The sequence below is a fragment of the Oncorhynchus mykiss genome, chromosome 21 (assembly GCF_013265735.2).
Source record: "Oncorhynchus mykiss isolate Arlee chromosome 21, USDA_OmykA_1.1, whole genome shotgun sequence".
NCBI lineage: Eukaryota > Metazoa > Chordata > Actinopteri > Salmoniformes > Salmonidae > Oncorhynchus > Oncorhynchus mykiss.
Window position 1 is genome coordinate 64,447,263 of NC_048585.1, and position 17,209 is coordinate 64,464,471.

General features: G+C 46.8%; 1 protein-coding gene across 3 annotated transcripts in view; it reads right to left on the reverse strand.

Annotated features, from left to right (window-relative positions):
* The window catches only part of nfxl1 (nuclear transcription factor, X-box binding-like 1), a 96,072-nt gene that overhangs the window by 62,347 nt on the left and 16,516 nt on the right, over positions 1-17,209 (reverse strand). For all 3 annotated transcript variants that reach the window (XM_036958424.1, XM_036958425.1, XM_036958426.1), the window contains exons 9-12: positions 8,686-8,800; positions 7,639-7,763; positions 7,324-7,446; positions 4,517-4,607 (exon numbers count right to left, since the gene is read on the reverse strand). In XM_036958424.1, coding sequence (XP_036814319.1) covers positions 4,517-4,607; positions 7,324-7,446; positions 7,639-7,763; positions 8,686-8,800 — 454 coding nt within the window. The remainder of the gene's footprint in view (positions 1-4,516; positions 4,608-7,323; positions 7,447-7,638; positions 7,764-8,685; positions 8,801-17,209) is intronic.

Here is a 17,209-nt window from a genome sequence, read left to right on the forward strand (position 1 = left end):
AACATTCCATTATTGACTAGTTAACCCAGTAGTGTCGGTAAGCTGGGGAACATTCCATTATTGACTAGTTAACCCAGTAGTGTCGGTAAGCCGGGGAACATTCCATTATTGACTAGTTAACCCAGTAGTGTCGGTAAGCCGGGGAACATTCCATTATTGACTAGTTAACCCAGTAGTGTCGGTAAGCCGGGGAACATTCCATTATTGACTAGTTAACCCAGTAGTGTCGGTAAGCCGGGGAACATTCCATTATTGACTAGTTAACCCAGTAGTGTCGGTAAGCCGGGGAACATTCCATTATTGACTAGTTAACCCAGTAGTGTCGGTAAGCCGGGGAACATTCCATTATTGACTAGTTAACCCAGTAGTGTCGGTAAGCTGGGGAACATTCCATTATTGACTAGTTAACCCAGTAGTGTCGGTAAGCCGGGGAACATTCCATTATTGACTAGTTAACCCAGTAGTGTCGGTAAGCCGGGGAACATTCCATTATTGACTAGTTAACCCAGTAGTGTCGGTAAGCCGGGGAACATTCCATTATTGACTAGTTAACCCAGTAGTGTCGGTAAGCCGGGGAACATTCCATTATTGACTAGTTAACCCAGTAGTGTCGGTAAGCCGGGGAACATTCCATTATTGACTAGTTAACCCAGTAGTGTCGGTAAGCCGGGGAACATTCCATTATTGACTAGTTAACCCAGTAGTGTCGGTAAGCCGGGGAACATTCCATTATTGACTAGTTAACCCAGTAGTGTCGGTAAGCCGGGGAACATTCCATTATTGACTAGTTAACCCACTAGTGTCGGTAAGCCGGGGAACATTCCATTATTGACTAGTTAACCCAGTAGTGTCGGTAAGCCGGGGAACATTCCATTATTGACTAGTTAACCCAGTAGTGTCGGTAAGCCGGGGAACATTCCATTATTGACTAGTTAACCCAGTAGTGTCGGTAAGCCGGGGAACATTCCATTATTGACTAGTTAACCCAGTAGTGTCGGTAAGCCGGGGAACATTCCATTATTGACTAGTTAACCCAGTAGTGTCGGTAAGCCGGGGAACATTCCATTATTGACTAGTTAACCCAGTAGTGTCGGTAAGCCGGGGAACATTCCATTATTGACTAGTTAACCCAGTAGTGTCGGTAAGCCGGGGAACATTCCATTATTGACTAGTTAACCCAGTAGTGTCGGTAAGCCGGGGAACATTCCATTATTGACTAGTTAACCCAGTAGTGTCGGTAAGCCGGGGAACATTCCATTATTGACTAGTTAACCCAGTAGTGTCGGTAAGCCGGGGAACATTCCATTATTGACTAGTTAACCCAGTAGTGTCGGTAAGCCGGGGAACATTCCATTATTGACTAGTTAACCCAGTAGTGTCGGTAAGCCGGGGAACATTCCATTATTGACTAGTTAACCCAGTAGTGTCGGTAAGCCGGGGAACATTCCATTATTGACTAGTTAACCCAGTAGTGTCGGTAAGCCGGGGAACATTCCATTATTGACTAGTTAACCCAGTAGTGTCGGTAAGCCGGGGAACATTCCATTATTGACTAGTTAACCCAGTAGTGTCGGTAAGCCGGGGAACATTCCATTATTGACTAGTTAACCCAGTAGTGTCGGTAAGCCGGGGAACATTCCATTATTGACTAGTTAACCCAGTAGTGTCGGTAAGCCGGGGAACATTCCATTATTGACTAGTTAACCCAGTAGTGTCGGTAAGCCGGGGAACATTCCATTATTGACTAGTTAACCCAGTAGTGTCGGTAAGCCGGGGAACATTCCATTATTGACTAGTTAACCCAGTAGTGTCGGTAAGCCGGGGAACATTCCATTATTGACTAGTTAACCCAGTAGTGTCGGTAAGCTGGGGAACATTCCATTATTGACTAGTTAACCCAGTAGTGTCGGTAAGCTGGGGAACATTCCATTATTGACTAGTTAACCCAGTAGTGTCGGTAAGCTGGGGAACATTCCATTATTGACTAGTTAACCCAGTAGTGTCGGTAAGCTGGGGAACATTCCATTATTGACTAGTTAACCCAGTAGTGTCGGTAAGCTGGGGAACATTCCATTATTGACTAGTTAACCCAGTAGTGTCGGTAAGCTGGGGAACATCCCATTATTGACTAGTTAACCCAGTAGTGTCGGTAAGCTGGGGAACATTCCATTATTGACTAGTTATCCCAGTAGTGTCGGTAAGCTGGGGAACATTCCATTATTGACTAGTTAACCCAGTAGTGTCGGTAAGCTGGGGAACATTCCATTATTGACTAGTTATCCAAGTAGTGTCGGTAAACTGGGGAACATTCCATTATTGACTAGTTAACCCAGTAGTGTCGGTAAGCTGGGGAACATTCCATTATTGACTAGTTAACCCAGTAGTGTCGGTAAGCCGGGGAACATTCCATTATTGACTAGTTATCCCAGTAGTGTCGGTAAACTGGGGAACATTCCATTATTGACTAGTTAACCCAGTAGTGTCGGTAAGCTGGGGAACATACCATTATTGACTAGTTAACCCAGTAGTGTCGGTAAGTTGGGGAACATTCCATTATTGACTAGTTAACCCAGTAGTGTCGGTAAGCTGGGGAACATTCCATTATTGACTAGTTAACCCAGTAGTGTCGGTAAGCCGGGGAACATTCCATTATTGACTAGTTAACCCAGTAGTGTCGGTAAGCTGGGGAACATTCCATTATTGACTAGTTAACCCAGTAGTGTCGGTAAGCCGGGGAACATTCCATTATTGACTAGTTAACCCAGTAGTGTCGGTAAGCTGGGGAACATTCCATTATTGACTAGTTATCCCAGTAGTGTCGGTAAGCTGGGGAACATTCCATTATTTGACCTTTAACCTCTTATGTGTCCCTCCAATGTGACTAACATGCTGTGTTACCTTGGTGACAGACGGCCCTCCTGACAATGTGACTAACATGCTGTGTTACCTTGGTGACAGACGGCCCTCCTGACAATGTGACTAACATGCTGTGTTACCTTGGTGACAGACGGCCCTCCTGACAATGTGACTTTATTTATTTTTATTTATTTTACCTTTATTTAACCAGGTAGGCAAGTTGAGAACAAGTTCTCATTTACAATTGCGACCTGGCCAAGATAAAGCAAAGCAGTTCGACAGATACAACAACACAGAGTTACACATGGAGTAAAACAAACATACAGTCAATAATAAAGTATAAACAAGTCTATATACAATGTGAGCAAATGAGGTGAGAAGGGAGGTAAAGGCAAAAAAAAGGCCTTGGTGGCAAGGTAAATACAATATAGAAAGTAAAACACTGGAATGGTAGTTTTGCAATGGAAGAATGTGCAAAGTAGAAATAAAAATAATGGGGTGCAAAGGAGCAAAATAAATAAATTAATTAAATACAGTTGGGAAAGAGGTAGTTGATAGGGCTAAATTATATGTGGGCTATGTACAGGTGCAGTAATCTGTGAGCTGCTCTGACAGTTGGTGCTTAAAGCTAGTGAGGGAGATAAGTGTTTCCAGTTTCAGAGATTTTTGTAGTTCGTTCCAGTCATTGGCAGCAGAGAACTGGAAAGAGAGGCGGCCAAAGAAAGAATTGGTTTTGGGGGTGACTAGAGAGATATACCTGCTGGAGCGTGTGCTACAGGTGGGAGATGCTATGGTGACCAGCGAGCTGAGATAAGGGGGGACTTTACCTAGCAGGGTCTTGTAGATGACATGGAGCCAGTGGGTTTGGCGACGAGTATGAAGCGAGGGCCAGCCAACGAGAGCGTACAGGTCGCAATGGTGGGTAGTGTATGGGGCTTTGGTGACAAAACGGATTGCACTGTGATAGACTGCATCCAGTTTGTTGAGTAGGGTATTGGAGGCTATTTTGTAAATTACATCGCCAAAGTCGAGGATTGGTAGGATGGTCAGTTTTACAAGGGTATGTTTGGCAGCATGAGTGAAGGATGCTTTGTTGCGAAATAGGAAGCCAATTCTAGATTTAACTTTGGATTGGAGATGTTTGATATGGGTCTGGAAGGAGAGTTTACAGTCTAACCAGACACCTAAGTATTTGTAGTTGTCCACGTATTCTAAGTCAGAGCCGTCCAGAGTAGTGATGTTGGACAGGCGGGTAGGTGCAGGTAGTGATCGGTTGAAGAGCATGCATTTAGTTTTACTTGTATTTAAGAGCAGTTGGAGGCCACGGAAGGAGAGTTGTATGGCATTGAAGCTTGCCTGGAGGGTTGTTAACACAGTGTCCAAAGAAGGGCCGGAAGTATACAGAATGGTGTCGTCTGCGTAGAGGTGGATCAGAGACTCACCAGCAGCAAGAGCGACCTCATTGATGTATACAGAGAAGAGAGTCGGTCCAAGAATTGAACCCTGTGGCACCCCCATAGAGACTGCCAGAGGTCCGGACAACAGACCCTCAGATTTGACACACTGAACTCTATCAGAGAAGTAGTTGGTGAACCAGGCGAGGCAATCATTTGAGAAACCAAGGCTGTTGAGTCTGCCGATGACTAACATGCTGTGTTACCTTGGTGACAGACGGAGGGACATTTGTGGTTTCGGCAGCCCAGCGATCGTCCACAGCTCTGGTCACATGGTGGGCAGTTACCAGAGCAGCACTGTCAACACAAAAACATAGTCCTTTAACCTGTTAGAGCTCTAGGGGCGCTATTTCATTTTTGGATAAAAAACGTTCCCGTTTTAAGCGCGATATTTTGTCACGAAAAGATGCTCGACTATGCATATCCTTGACAGTTTTGGAAAGAAAACACTCTGAAGTTTCAGAATCTGCAAAGATTTTGTCTGTAAGTGCCCCAGAACTCATTCTACAGGCGAAACCAAGATGATGCATCACCCAGGAATTAGCAGAATTTCTGAAGCTCTGTTTTCCATTCTCTCCTTATATGGCTGTGATTGCGCATGGAATGAGCCTACACTTTCTGTCGTTCGCCCAAGGTCTTAGCAGCATTGTGACGTATTTGTAGGCATATCATTGGAAGATTGACCATAAGAGACTACATTTTCCAAGTGTCCGCCTGGTGTCCTGCGTCGAATTCGGTACGCAATTGCCAGCTGCTTGTACTTTACCATTTGATTCAGGGGAGAAAGCATGTGTCCAAGAACGATGTATCAATGAAGAGATATGTGAAAAACACCTTGATGATTGATTCTAAACAACGTTTGCCATGTTTTCAGTCGATATTATGGAGTTAATTTGGAAAAAAGTTTGCGTTTTGAGGACTGAATTTATGGATTTTTTTTGGTAGCCAAATGTGATGTATAAAACGGAGCTATTTCTAATACACAAGGAATCTTTTTGGAAAAACTGAGCATCTGCTATCTAACTGAGAGTATCCTCATTGAAAACATCAGAAGTTCTTCAAAGGTAAATGATTTTATTTGAAGGCTTTTATGTTTTTGTTAATGTTGCGTGCTGGATGCTAACGCTAATGCTAACGCTAAATGCTAACGCGAAATGCTAACTCTAGCTAGCTACTTTTACACAAATTATTGTTTTCCTATGGTTGAGAAGCATATTTTGAAAATCTGAGATGACAGTGTTGTTTACAAAAGGCTAAGCTTGAGAGATGGCATATTTATTTCATTTCATTTGCGATTTTCATAAATAGTTAACGTTGTGTTATGCTAATGAGCTTGCTGATAGATTTACACAATCCTGGATACAAGGGTTTTTTCATAGCTAAACATGACGCAGAAAACGGAGCGATTTGTCCTAAACAAATAATCTTTCAGGAAAAACTGAACATTTGCTATCTGAGAGTCTCCTCATTGAAAACATCTGAAGTTCTTCAAAGGTAAATTATTTTTTTGAATGCTTTTCTGTTTTTTTGTGTAAATGTTGCCAGCTGAATGCTAATGCTAAATGCTACGTTAGCCATCAATACTGTTACACAAATGCTTGTTTTGCAATGGTTGAGAAGCATATTTTGAAAATCTGAGATGACAGTGTTGTTAACAAAAGGCTAGGCTTGAGAGCTAGCATATTTATTTCATTTCATTTGCGATTTTCATGAATAGTTAACGTTGCGTTATGGTAATGAGCTTGAGTCTGTATTCACGAACCCGGATCCGGGATGGGGAGATCAGAAAGGTTAACCAACCTCAGGGGGCAGAACCCAGGGGGGGACATAATTCAGGGAGGGGGGGGGGACAGAACCCAGGGGGGGGGACATAATTCAGGGAGGGGGGGGGGGGGGGGACAGAACCCAGGGGGGGACATAATTCAGGGAGGGGGGGGGGGCAGAACCCAGGGGGGGGACAGAACCCAGGGGGGGGACATAATTCAGGGAGGGGGGGGGAACAGAACCCAGGGGGGGACATAATTCAGGGAGGGGGGGGGGGGGGCAGAGCCCAGGGGGGGGACATAATTCAGGGAGGGGGGGGGGACGACAGAACCCAGGGGGGGACATAATTCAGGGAGGGGGGGGGGGGGGGCAGAACCCAGGGGGGGACATAATTCAGGGGGGGGGGGGGGGGCAGAACCCAGGGGGGGACATAATTCAGGGAGGGGGGGGGGGCAGAACCCAGGGGGGGACATAATTCAGGGAGGGGGGGGGGGGGACAGAACCCAGGGGGGGACATAATTCAGGGAGGGGGGGGGGGGACGACAGAACCCAGGGGGGGACATAATTCAGGGGGGGGGGGGGCAGAACCCAGGGGGGGACATAATTCAGGGAGGGGGGGGGGACAGAACCAAGGGGGGGACATAATTCAGGGAGGGGGGGGGGGCAGAACCCAGGGGGGGACATAATTCAGGGAGGGGGGGGGGACAGAACCCAGGGGGGGACATAATTCAGGGAGGGGGGGGGGGGACAGAACCCAGGGGGGGACATAATTCAGGGAGGGGGGGGGGGGGGGACGACAGAACCCAGGGGGGGGCAGAACCCAGGGGGGGACATAATTCAGGGAGGGGGGGGGGACAGAACCCAGGGGGGGACATAATTCAGGGAGGGGGGGGGGACAGAACCCAGGGGGGGACATAATTCAGGGAGGGGGGGGACAGAACCCAGGGGGGGACATAATTCAGGGAGGGGGGGGGGACAGAACCCAGGGGGGGACATAATTCAGGGAGGGGGGGGGGGGGGCAGAACCCAGGGGGGGACATAATTCAGGGAGGGGGGGGGGGGGGCAGAACCCAGGGGGGGACATAATTCAGGGGGGGGGGGGAACAGAACCCAGGGGGGGACATAATTCAGGGGGGACGACAGAACCCAGGGGGGACATAATTCAGGGGGGGGGACGGGACAGAACCCAGGGGGGGGGGGACAGAACCCGGGGGGGAGGAACATAATTAAGGGGGGGGACAGAACTCACCTTCCTCCTGCACTGATGCCGTGAACAGCCTCTGGTGTTGGGGCATTTAGACTCACAAAGGTACTCCTTATGACACGGCATGAGACGTGTGTGCTTCCCACAACGACACTGCTTCTCTACCTCCTGGGGGGGGAGAGGAAGGGGGGGGGCAGAGAGGAAGAGAGGGTGGGCAGAGAGGAAGGGGGGGGGGCAGAGGGAATGAAATAAAATATTCCATTTGTTGTGTGTTGGTTGGATGGATGGAGCCTGGAGTCCTGGATAAACTCAAGTTAACTAAAAGTCAACTGTAAAGTGATGGAATATGAGTTTATTAACCTGTCTGCAGGTTTCACAGGCCCCTCTGTGACACCTCATGGAACAGGTGTGTAAGCCACATTCCATCACCTTGTCACAGGTGTCACCACAGGTAGGGACATCCTCAGTACAGGGGAGAGAACTCTCTGGAACACAGTCAGAGACAAGAGGACAGAGACTAAGAAGGTGAACACAGAGAGAGACAAGAGGACAGAGACTAAGAAGGTGAACACAGAGAGAGACAAGAGGACAGAGACTAAGAAGGTGAACACAGAGAGAGACAAGAGGACAGAGACTAAGAAGGTGAACACAGAGAGCGACAAGAGGACAGAGACTAAGAAGGTGAACACAGAGAGAGACAAGAGGACAGAGACTAAGAAGGTGAACACAGAGAGAGACAAGAGGACAGAGACTAAGAAGGTGAACACAGAGAGAGACAAGAGGACAGAGACTAAGAAGGTGAACACAGAGTCAGAGACAAGAGGACAGAGACTAAGAAGGTGAACACAGAGAGAGACAAGAGGACAGAGACTAAGAAGGTGAACACAGAGAGAGACAAGAGGACAGAGACTAAGAAGGTGAACACAGAGAGAGACAAGAGGACAGAGACTAAGAAGGTGAACACAGAGTCAGAGACAAGAGGACAGAGACTAAGAAGGTGAACACAGAGAGAGACAAGAGGACAGAGACTAAGAAGGTGAACACAGAGTCAGAGACAAGAGGACAGAGACTAAGAAGGTGAACACAGAGAGAGACAAGAGGACAGAGACTAAGAAGGTGAACACAGAGAGAGACAAGAGGACAGAGACTAAGAAGGTGAACACAGAGAGAGACAAGAGGACAGAGACTAAGAAGGTGAACACAGAGAGAGACAAGAGGACAGAGACTAAGAAGGTGAACACAGAGTCAGAGACAAGAGGACAGAGACTAAGAAGGTGAACACAGAGAGAGACAAGAGGACAGAGACTAAGAATGTGAACACAGAGTCAGAGACAAGAGGACAGAGACTAAGAAGGTGAACACAGAGAGAGACAAGAGGACAGAGAAGGAGAAGGTGTGTTATCTTACTTGACTTGCCGCAGGGACAGGCTCTGTTGCCAGATCGAGGACACGCCCCACACAGACCTGAATGACACATTCTCTCACATGTATGATTACCACAGGAGAGAGGACGACCACACGGCTAGAGACAGGAGGCAGGAGACAGGGAGACAGGGAGACAGGTCAAACAGGAGAATTCCCAGATGTTCTGATTCAAGGAATCTTCCGAGGGAATTTGGAGAAATTCACCAGAATGTGGCAACCATAAAGAGGACAGGGCTGTATGTATTCAGGTGTGTTACCTGTTGGTAGGGCTGTATGTATTCAGGTGTGTTACCTGTTGACAGGGCTGTATGTATTCAGGTGTGTTACCTGTTGGTAGGGCTGTATGTATTCAGGTGTGTTACCTGTTGGTAGGGCTGTATGTATTCAGGTGTGTTACCTGTTGACAGGGCTGTATGTATTCAGGTGTGTTACCTGTTGGTAGGGCTGTATGTATTCAGGTGTGTTACCTGTTGACAGGGCTGTATGTATTCAGGTGTGTTACCTGTTGACAGGGCTGTATGTATTCAGGTGTGTTACCTGTTGGTAGGGTTGTATGTATTCAGGTGTGTTACCTGTTGACAGTGCCACACAGGGCTGTATGTATTCAGGTGTGTTACCTGTTGGTAGGGTTGTATGTATTCAGGTGTGTTACCTGTTGACAGTGCCACACAGGGCTGTATGTATTCAGGTGTGTTACCTGTTGACAGGGCTGTATGTATTCAGGTGTGTTACCTGTTGACAGGGCTGTATGTATTCAGGTGTGTTACCTGTTGACAGGGCTGTATGTATTCAGGTGTGTTACCTGTTGACAGGGCTGTATGTATTCAGGTGTGTTACCTGTTGGTAGGGTTGTATGTATGCAGGTGTGTTACCTGTTGACAGTGCCACACAGGGCTGTATGTATTCAGGTGTGTTACCTGTTGGTAGGGCTGTATGTATTCAGGTGTGTTACCTGTTGGTAGGGCTATATGTATTCAGGTGTGTTACCTGTTGACAGGGCTGTACGTATTCAGGTGTGTTACCTGTTGGTAGGGCTGTATGTATTCAGGTGTGTTACCTGTTGACAGGGCTGTATGTATTCAGGTGTGTTATCTGTTGACAGGGCTGTATGTATTCAGGTGTGTTACCTGTTGACAGGGCTGTATGTATTCAGGTGTGTTACCTGTTGACAGGGCTGTATGTATTCAGGTGTGTTACCTGTTGACAGGACTGTATGTATTCAGGTGTGTTACCTGTTGACAGGGCTGTATGTATTCAGGTGTGTTACCTGTTGGTAGGGCTGTATGTATTCAGGTGTGTTACCTGTTGGTAGGGCTGTATGTATTCAGGTGTGTTACCTGTTGGTAGGGCTGTATGTATTCAGGTGTGTTACCTGTTGGTAGGGCTGTATGTATTCAGGTGTGTAACCTGTTGGTAGGGCTGTATGTATTCAGGTGTGTTACCTGTTGACAGGGCTGTATGTATTCAGGTGTGTTACCTGTTGGTAGGGTTGTATGTATTCAGGTGTGTTACCTGTTGACAGTGCCACACAGGGATGTATGTATTCAGGTGTGTTACCTGTTGACAGTGCCACACAGGGCTGTATGTATTCAGGTGTGTTACCTGTTGACGGTGCCACACAGGGCTGTATGTATTCAGGTGTGTTACCTGTTGACAGGGCTGTATGTATTCAGGTGTGTTACCTGTTGGAAGTCCCACACAGGACTGTATGTATTCAGGTGTGTTACCTGTTGGTAGGGCTGTATGTATTCAGGTGTGTTACCTGTTGGTAGGGCTGTATGTATTCAGGTGTGTTACCTGTTGACAGGGCTGTACGTATTCAGGTGTGTTACCTGTTGGTAGGGCTGTATGTATTCAGGTGTGTTACCTGTTGGTAGGGCTGTATGTATTCAGGTGTGTTACCTGTTGGTAGGGCTGTATGTATTCAGGTGTGTTACCTGTTGACAGGGCTGTACGTATTCAGGTGTGTTACCTGTTGGTAGGGCTGTATGTATTCAGGTGTGTTACCTGTTGACAGGGCTGTATGTATTCAGGTGTGTTATCTGTTGACAGGGCTGTATGTATTCAGGTGTGTTACCTGTTGGTAGTGCCACACAGGGCTGTATGTATTCAGGTGTGTTACCTGTTGGTAGGGCTGTACGTATTCAGGTGTTACCTGTTGACAGGGCTGTATGTATTCAGGTGTGTTACCTGTTGACAGGGCTGTATGTATTCAGGTGTGTTACCTGTTGACAGGGCTGTATGTATTCAGGTGTGTTACCTGTTGAAAGGGCTGTATGTATTCAGGTGTGTTACCTGTTGACAGGGCTGTATGTATTCAGGTGTGTTACCTGTTGACAGGGCTGTATGTATTCAGGTGTGTTACCTGTTGACAGGGCTGTATGTATTCAGGTGTGTTACCTGTTGGCAGGGCTGTATGTATTCAGGTGTGTTACCTGTTGGCAGGGCTGTATGTATTCAGGTGTGTTACCTGTTGACAGGGCTGTATGTATTCAGGTGTGTTACCTGTTGACAGGGCTGTATGTATTCAGGTGTGTTACCTGTTGACAGGGCTGTATGTATTCAGGTGTGTTACCTGTTGACAGGGCTGTATGTATTCAGGTGTGTTACCTGTTGACAGGGCTGTATGTATTCAGGTGTGTTACCTGTTGACAGGGCTGTATGTATTCAGGTGTGTTACCTGTTGACAGGGCTGTATGTATTCAGGTGTGTTACCTGTTGACAGGGCTGTATGTATTCAGGTGTGTTACCTGTTGACAGGGCTATATGTATTCAGGTGTGTTACCTGTTGACAGGGCTGTATGTATTCAGGTGTGTTACCTGTTGGTAGGGTTGTATGTATTCAGGTGTGTTATCTGTTGGTAGGGCTGTATGTATTCAGGTGTGTTACCTGTTGACAGGGCTGTATGTATTCAGGTGTGTTACCTGTTGGTAGGGCTGTATGTATTCAGGTGTGTTACCTGTTGGTAGGGCTGTATGTATTCAGGTGTGTTATCTGTTGACAGGGCTGTATGCATTCAGGTGTGTTACCTGTTGGTAGGGCTGTATGTATTCAGGTGTGTTACCTGTTGACAGGGCTGTATGTATTCAGGTGTGTTACCTGTTGGTAGGGCTGTATGTATTCAGGTGTGTTACCTGTTGACAGGGCTGTATGTATTCAGGTGTGTTACCTGTTGGTAGGGCTGTATGCATTCAGGTGTGTTACCTGTTGGTAGTGCCACACAGGACTGTATGTATTCAGGTGTGTTACCTGTTGGTACGGCTGTATGTATTCAGGTGTGTTACCTGTTGACAGGGCTGTATGTATTCAGGTGTGTTACCTGTTGACAGGGCTGTATGTATTCAGGTGTGTTACCTGTTGGTAGGGCTGTATGCATTCAGGTGTGTTACCTGTTGGTAGTGCCACACAGGGCTGTATGTATTCAGGTGTGTTACCTGTTGACAGGGCTGTATGTATTCAGGTGTGTTACCTGTTGACAGGGCTGTATGTATTCAGGTGTGTTACCTGTTGACAGGACTGTATGTATTCAGGTGTGTTACCTGTTGACAGGGCTGTATGTATTCAGGTGTGTTACCTGTTGACAGGGCTGTATGTATTCAGGTGTGTTACCTGTTGGCAGGGCTGTACGTATTCAGGTGTGTTACCTGTTGGTAGGGCTGTACGTATTCAGGTGTGTTACCTGTTGACAGGGCTGTATGTATTCAGGTGTGTTACCTGTTGACAGGGCTGTATGTATTCAGGTGTGTTACCTGTTGACAGGGCTGTACGTATTCAGGTGTGTTACCTGTTGACAGGGCTGTATGTATTCAGGTGTGTTACCTGTTGGTAGGGCTGTATGTATTCAGGTGTGTTACCTGTTGGCAGGGCTGTATGTATTCAGGTGTGTTACCTGTTGACAGGGCTGTATGTATTCAGGTGTGTTACCTGTTGACAGGGCTGTACGTATTCAGGTGTGTTACCTGTTGACAGGGCTGTATGTATTCAGGTGTGTTACCTGTTGGTAGGGCTGTATGTATTCAGGTGTGTTACCTGTTGACAGGGCTGTATGTATTCAGGTGTGTTACCTGTTGACAGGGCTGTATGTATTCAGGTGTGTTACCTGTTGACAGGGCTGTATGTATTCAGGTGTGTTACCTGTTGACAGGGCTATATGTATTCAGGTGTGTTACCTGTTGACAGGGCTGTATGTATTCAGGTGTGTTACCTGTTGGTAGGGTTGTATGTATTCAGGTGTGTTATCTGTTGGTAGGGCTGTATGTATTCAGGTGTGTTACCTGTTGACAGGGCTGTATGTATTCAGGTGTGTTACCTGTTGGTAGGGCTGTATGTATTCAGGTGTGTTACCTGTTGGTAGGGCTGTATGTATTCAGGTGTGTTATCTGTTGACAGGGCTGTATGCATTCAGGTGTGTTACCTGTTGGTAGGGCTGTATGTATTCAGGTGTGTTACCTGTTGACAGGGCTGTATGTATTCAGGTGTGTTACCTGTTGGTAGGGCTGTATGTATTCAGGTGTGTTACCTGTTGACAGGGCTGTATGTATTCAGGTGTGTTACCTGTTGGTAGGGCTGTATGCATTCAGGTGTGTTACCTGTTGGTAGTGCCACACAGGACTGTATGTATTCAGGTGTGTTACCTGTTGGTACGGCTGTATGTATTCAGGTGTGTTACCTGTTGACAGGGCTGTATGTATTCAGGTGTGTTACCTGTTGACAGGGCTGTATGTATTCAGGTGTGTTACCTGTTGGTAGGGCTGTATGCATTCAGGTGTGTTACCTGTTGGTAGTGCCACACAGGGCTGTATGTATTCAGGTGTGTTACCTGTTGACAGGGCTGTATGTATTCAGGTGTGTTACCTGTTGACAGGGCTGTATGTATTCAGGTGTGTTACCTGTTGGTAGGGTTGTATGTATTCAGGTGTGTTACCTGTTGACAGTGCCACACAGGGATGTATGTATTCAGGTGTGTTACCTGTTGACAGTGCCACACAGGGCTGTATGTATTCAGGTGTGTTACCTGTTGACGGTGCCACACAGGGCTGTATGTATTCAGGTGTGTTACCTGTTGACAGGGCTGTATGTATTCAGGTGTGTTACCTGTTGGAAGTCCCACACAGGACTGTATGTATTCAGGTGTGTTACCTGTTGGTAGGGCTGTATGTATTCAGGTGTGTTACCTGTTGGTAGGGCTGTATGTATTCAGGTGTGTTACCTGTTGACAGGGCTGTACGTATTCAGGTGTGTTACCTGTTGGTAGGGCTGTATGTATTCAGGTGTGTTACCTGTTGGTAGGGCTGTATGTATTCAGGTGTGTTACCTGTTGGTAGGGCTGTATGTATTCAGGTGTGTTACCTGTTGACAGGGCTGTACGTATTCAGGTGTGTTACCTGTTGGTAGGGCTGTATGTATTCAGGTGTGTTACCTGTTGACAGGGCTGTATGTATTCAGGTGTGTTATCTGTTGACAGGGCTGTATGTATTCAGGTGTGTTACCTGTTGGTAGTGCCACACAGGGCTGTATGTATTCAGGTGTGTTACCTGTTGGTAGGGCTGTACGTATTCAGGTGTTACCTGTTGACAGGGCTGTATGTATTCAGGTGTGTTACCTGTTGACAGGGCTGTATGTATTCAGGTGTGTTACCTGTTGACAGGGCTGTATGTATTCAGGTGTGTTACCTGTTGACAGGGCTGTATGTATTCAGGTGTGTTACCTGTTGACAGGGCTGTATGTATTCAGGTGTGTTACCTGTTGACAGGGCTGTATGTATTCAGGTGTGTTACCTGTTGACAGGGCTGTATGTATTCAGGTGTGTTACCTGTTGGCAGGGCTGTATGTATTCAGGTGTGTTACCTGTTGGCAGGGCTGTATGTATTCAGGTGTGTTACCTGTTGACAGGGCTGTATGTATTCAGGTGTGTTACCTGTTGACAGGGCTGTATGTATTCAGGTGTGTTACCTGTTGACAGGGCTGTATGTATTCAGGTGTGTTACCTGTTGACAGGGCTGTATGTATTCAGGTGTGTTACCTGTTGACAGGGCTGTATGTATTCAGGTGTGTTACCTGTTGACAGGGCTGTATGTATTCAGGTGTGTTACCTGTTGACAGGGCTGTATGTATTCAGGTGTGTTACCTGTTGACAGGGCTGTATGTATTCAGGTGTGTTACCTGTTGACAGGGCTATATGTATTCAGGTGTGTTACCTGTTGACAGGGCTGTATGTATTCAGGTGTGTTACCTGTTGGTAGGGTTGTATGTATTCAGGTGTGTTATCTGTTGGTAGGGCTGTATGTATTCAGGTGTGTTACCTGTTGACAGGGCTGTATGTATTCAGGTGTGTTACCTGTTGGTAGGGCTGTATGTATTCAGGTGTGTTACCTGTTGGTAGGGCTGTATGTATTCAGGTGTGTTATCTGTTGACAGGGCTGTATGCATTCAGGTGTGTTACCTGTTGGTAGGGCTGTATGTATTCAGGTGTGTTACCTGTTGACAGGGCTGTATGTATTCAGGTGTGTTACCTGTTGGTAGGGCTGTATGTATTCAGGTGTGTTACCTGTTGACAGGGCTGTATGTATTCAGGTGTGTTACCTGTTGGTAGGGCTGTATGCATTCAGGTGTGTTACCTGTTGGTAGTGCCACACAGGACTGTATGTATTCAGGTGTGTTACCTGTTGGTACGGCTGTATGTATTCAGGTGTGTTACCTGTTGACAGGGCTGTATGTATTCAGGTGTGTTACCTGTTGACAGGGCTGTATGTATTCAGGTGTGTTACCTGTTGGTAGGGCTGTATGCATTCAGGTGTGTTACCTGTTGGTAGTGCCACACAGGGCTGTATGTATTCAGGTGTGTTACCTGTTGACAGGGCTGTATGTATTCAGGTGTGTTACCTGTTGACAGGGCTGTATGTATTCAGGTGTGTTACCTGTTGACAGGACTGTATGTATTCAGGTGTGTTACCTGTTGACAGGGCTGTATGTATTCAGGTGTGTTACCTGTTGACAGGGCTGTATGTATTCAGGTGTGTTACCTGTTGGCAGGGCTGTACGTATTCAGGTGTGTTACCTGTTGGTAGGGCTGTACGTATTCAGGTCTGTTACCTGTTGACAGGGCTGTATGTATTCAGGTGTGTTACCTGTTGACAGGGCTGTATGTATTCAGGTGTGTTACCTGTTGACAGGGCTGTACGTATTCAGGTGTGTTACCTGTTGACAGGGCTGTACGTATTCAGGTGTGTTACCTGTTGACAGGGCTGTATGTATTCAGGTGTGTTACCTGTTGGTAGGGCTGTATGTATTCAGGTGTGTTACCTGTTGGCAGGGCTGTATGTATTCAGGTGTGTTACCTGTTGACAGGGCTGTATGTATTCAGGTGTGTTACCTGTTGACAGGGCTGTACGTATTCAGGTGTGTTACCTGTTGACAGGGCTGTATGTATTCAGGTGTGTTACCTGTTGACAGGGCTGTATGTATTCAGGTGTGTTACCTGTTGACAGGGCTGTATGTATTCAGGTGTGTTACCTGTTGACAGGGCTGTATGTATTCAGGTGTGTTACCTGTTGACAGGGCTGTATGTATTCAGGTGTGTTACCTGTTGACAGGGCTATATGTATTCAGGTGTGTTACCTGTTGACAGGGCTGTATGTATTCAGGTGTGTTACCTGTTGGTAGGGTTGTATGTATTCAGGTGTGTTATCTGTTGGTAGGGCTGTATGTATTCAGGTGTGTTACCTGTTGACAGGGCTGTATGTATTCAGGTGTGTTACCTGTTGGTAGGGCTGTATGTATTCAGGTGTGTTACCTGTTGGTAGGGCTGTATGTATTCAGGTGTGTTATCTGTTGACAGGGCTGTATGCATTCAGGTGTGTTACCTGTTGGTAGGGCTGTATGTATTCAGGTGTGTTACCTGTTGACAGGGCTGTATGTATTCAGGTGTGTTACCTGTTGGTAGGGCTGTATGTATTCAGGTGTGTTACCTGTTGACAGGGCTGTATGCATTCAGGTGTGTTACCTGTTGGTAGGGCTGTATGCATTCAGGTGTGTTACCTGTTGGTAGTGCCACACAGGACTGTATGTATTCAGGTGTGTTACCTGTTGGTACGGCTGTATGTATTCAGGTGTGTTACCTGTTGACAGGGCTGTATGTATTCAGGTGTGTTACCTGTTGACAGGGCTGTATGTATTCAGGTGTGTTACCTGTTGGTAGGGCTGTATGCATTCAGGTGTGTTACCTGTTGGTAGTGCCACACAGGGCTGTATGTATTCAGGTGTGTTACCTGTTGACAGGGCTGTATGTATTCAGGTGTGTTACCTGTTGACAGGGCTGTATGTATTCAGGTGTGTTACCTGTTGACAGGACTGTATGTATTCAGGTGTGTTACCTGTTGACAGGGCTGTATGTATTCAGGTGTGTTACCTGTTGACAGGGCTGTATGTATTCAGGTGTGTTACCTGTTGGCAGGGCTGTACGTATTCAGGTGTGTTACCTGTTGGTAGGGCTGTACGTATTCAGGT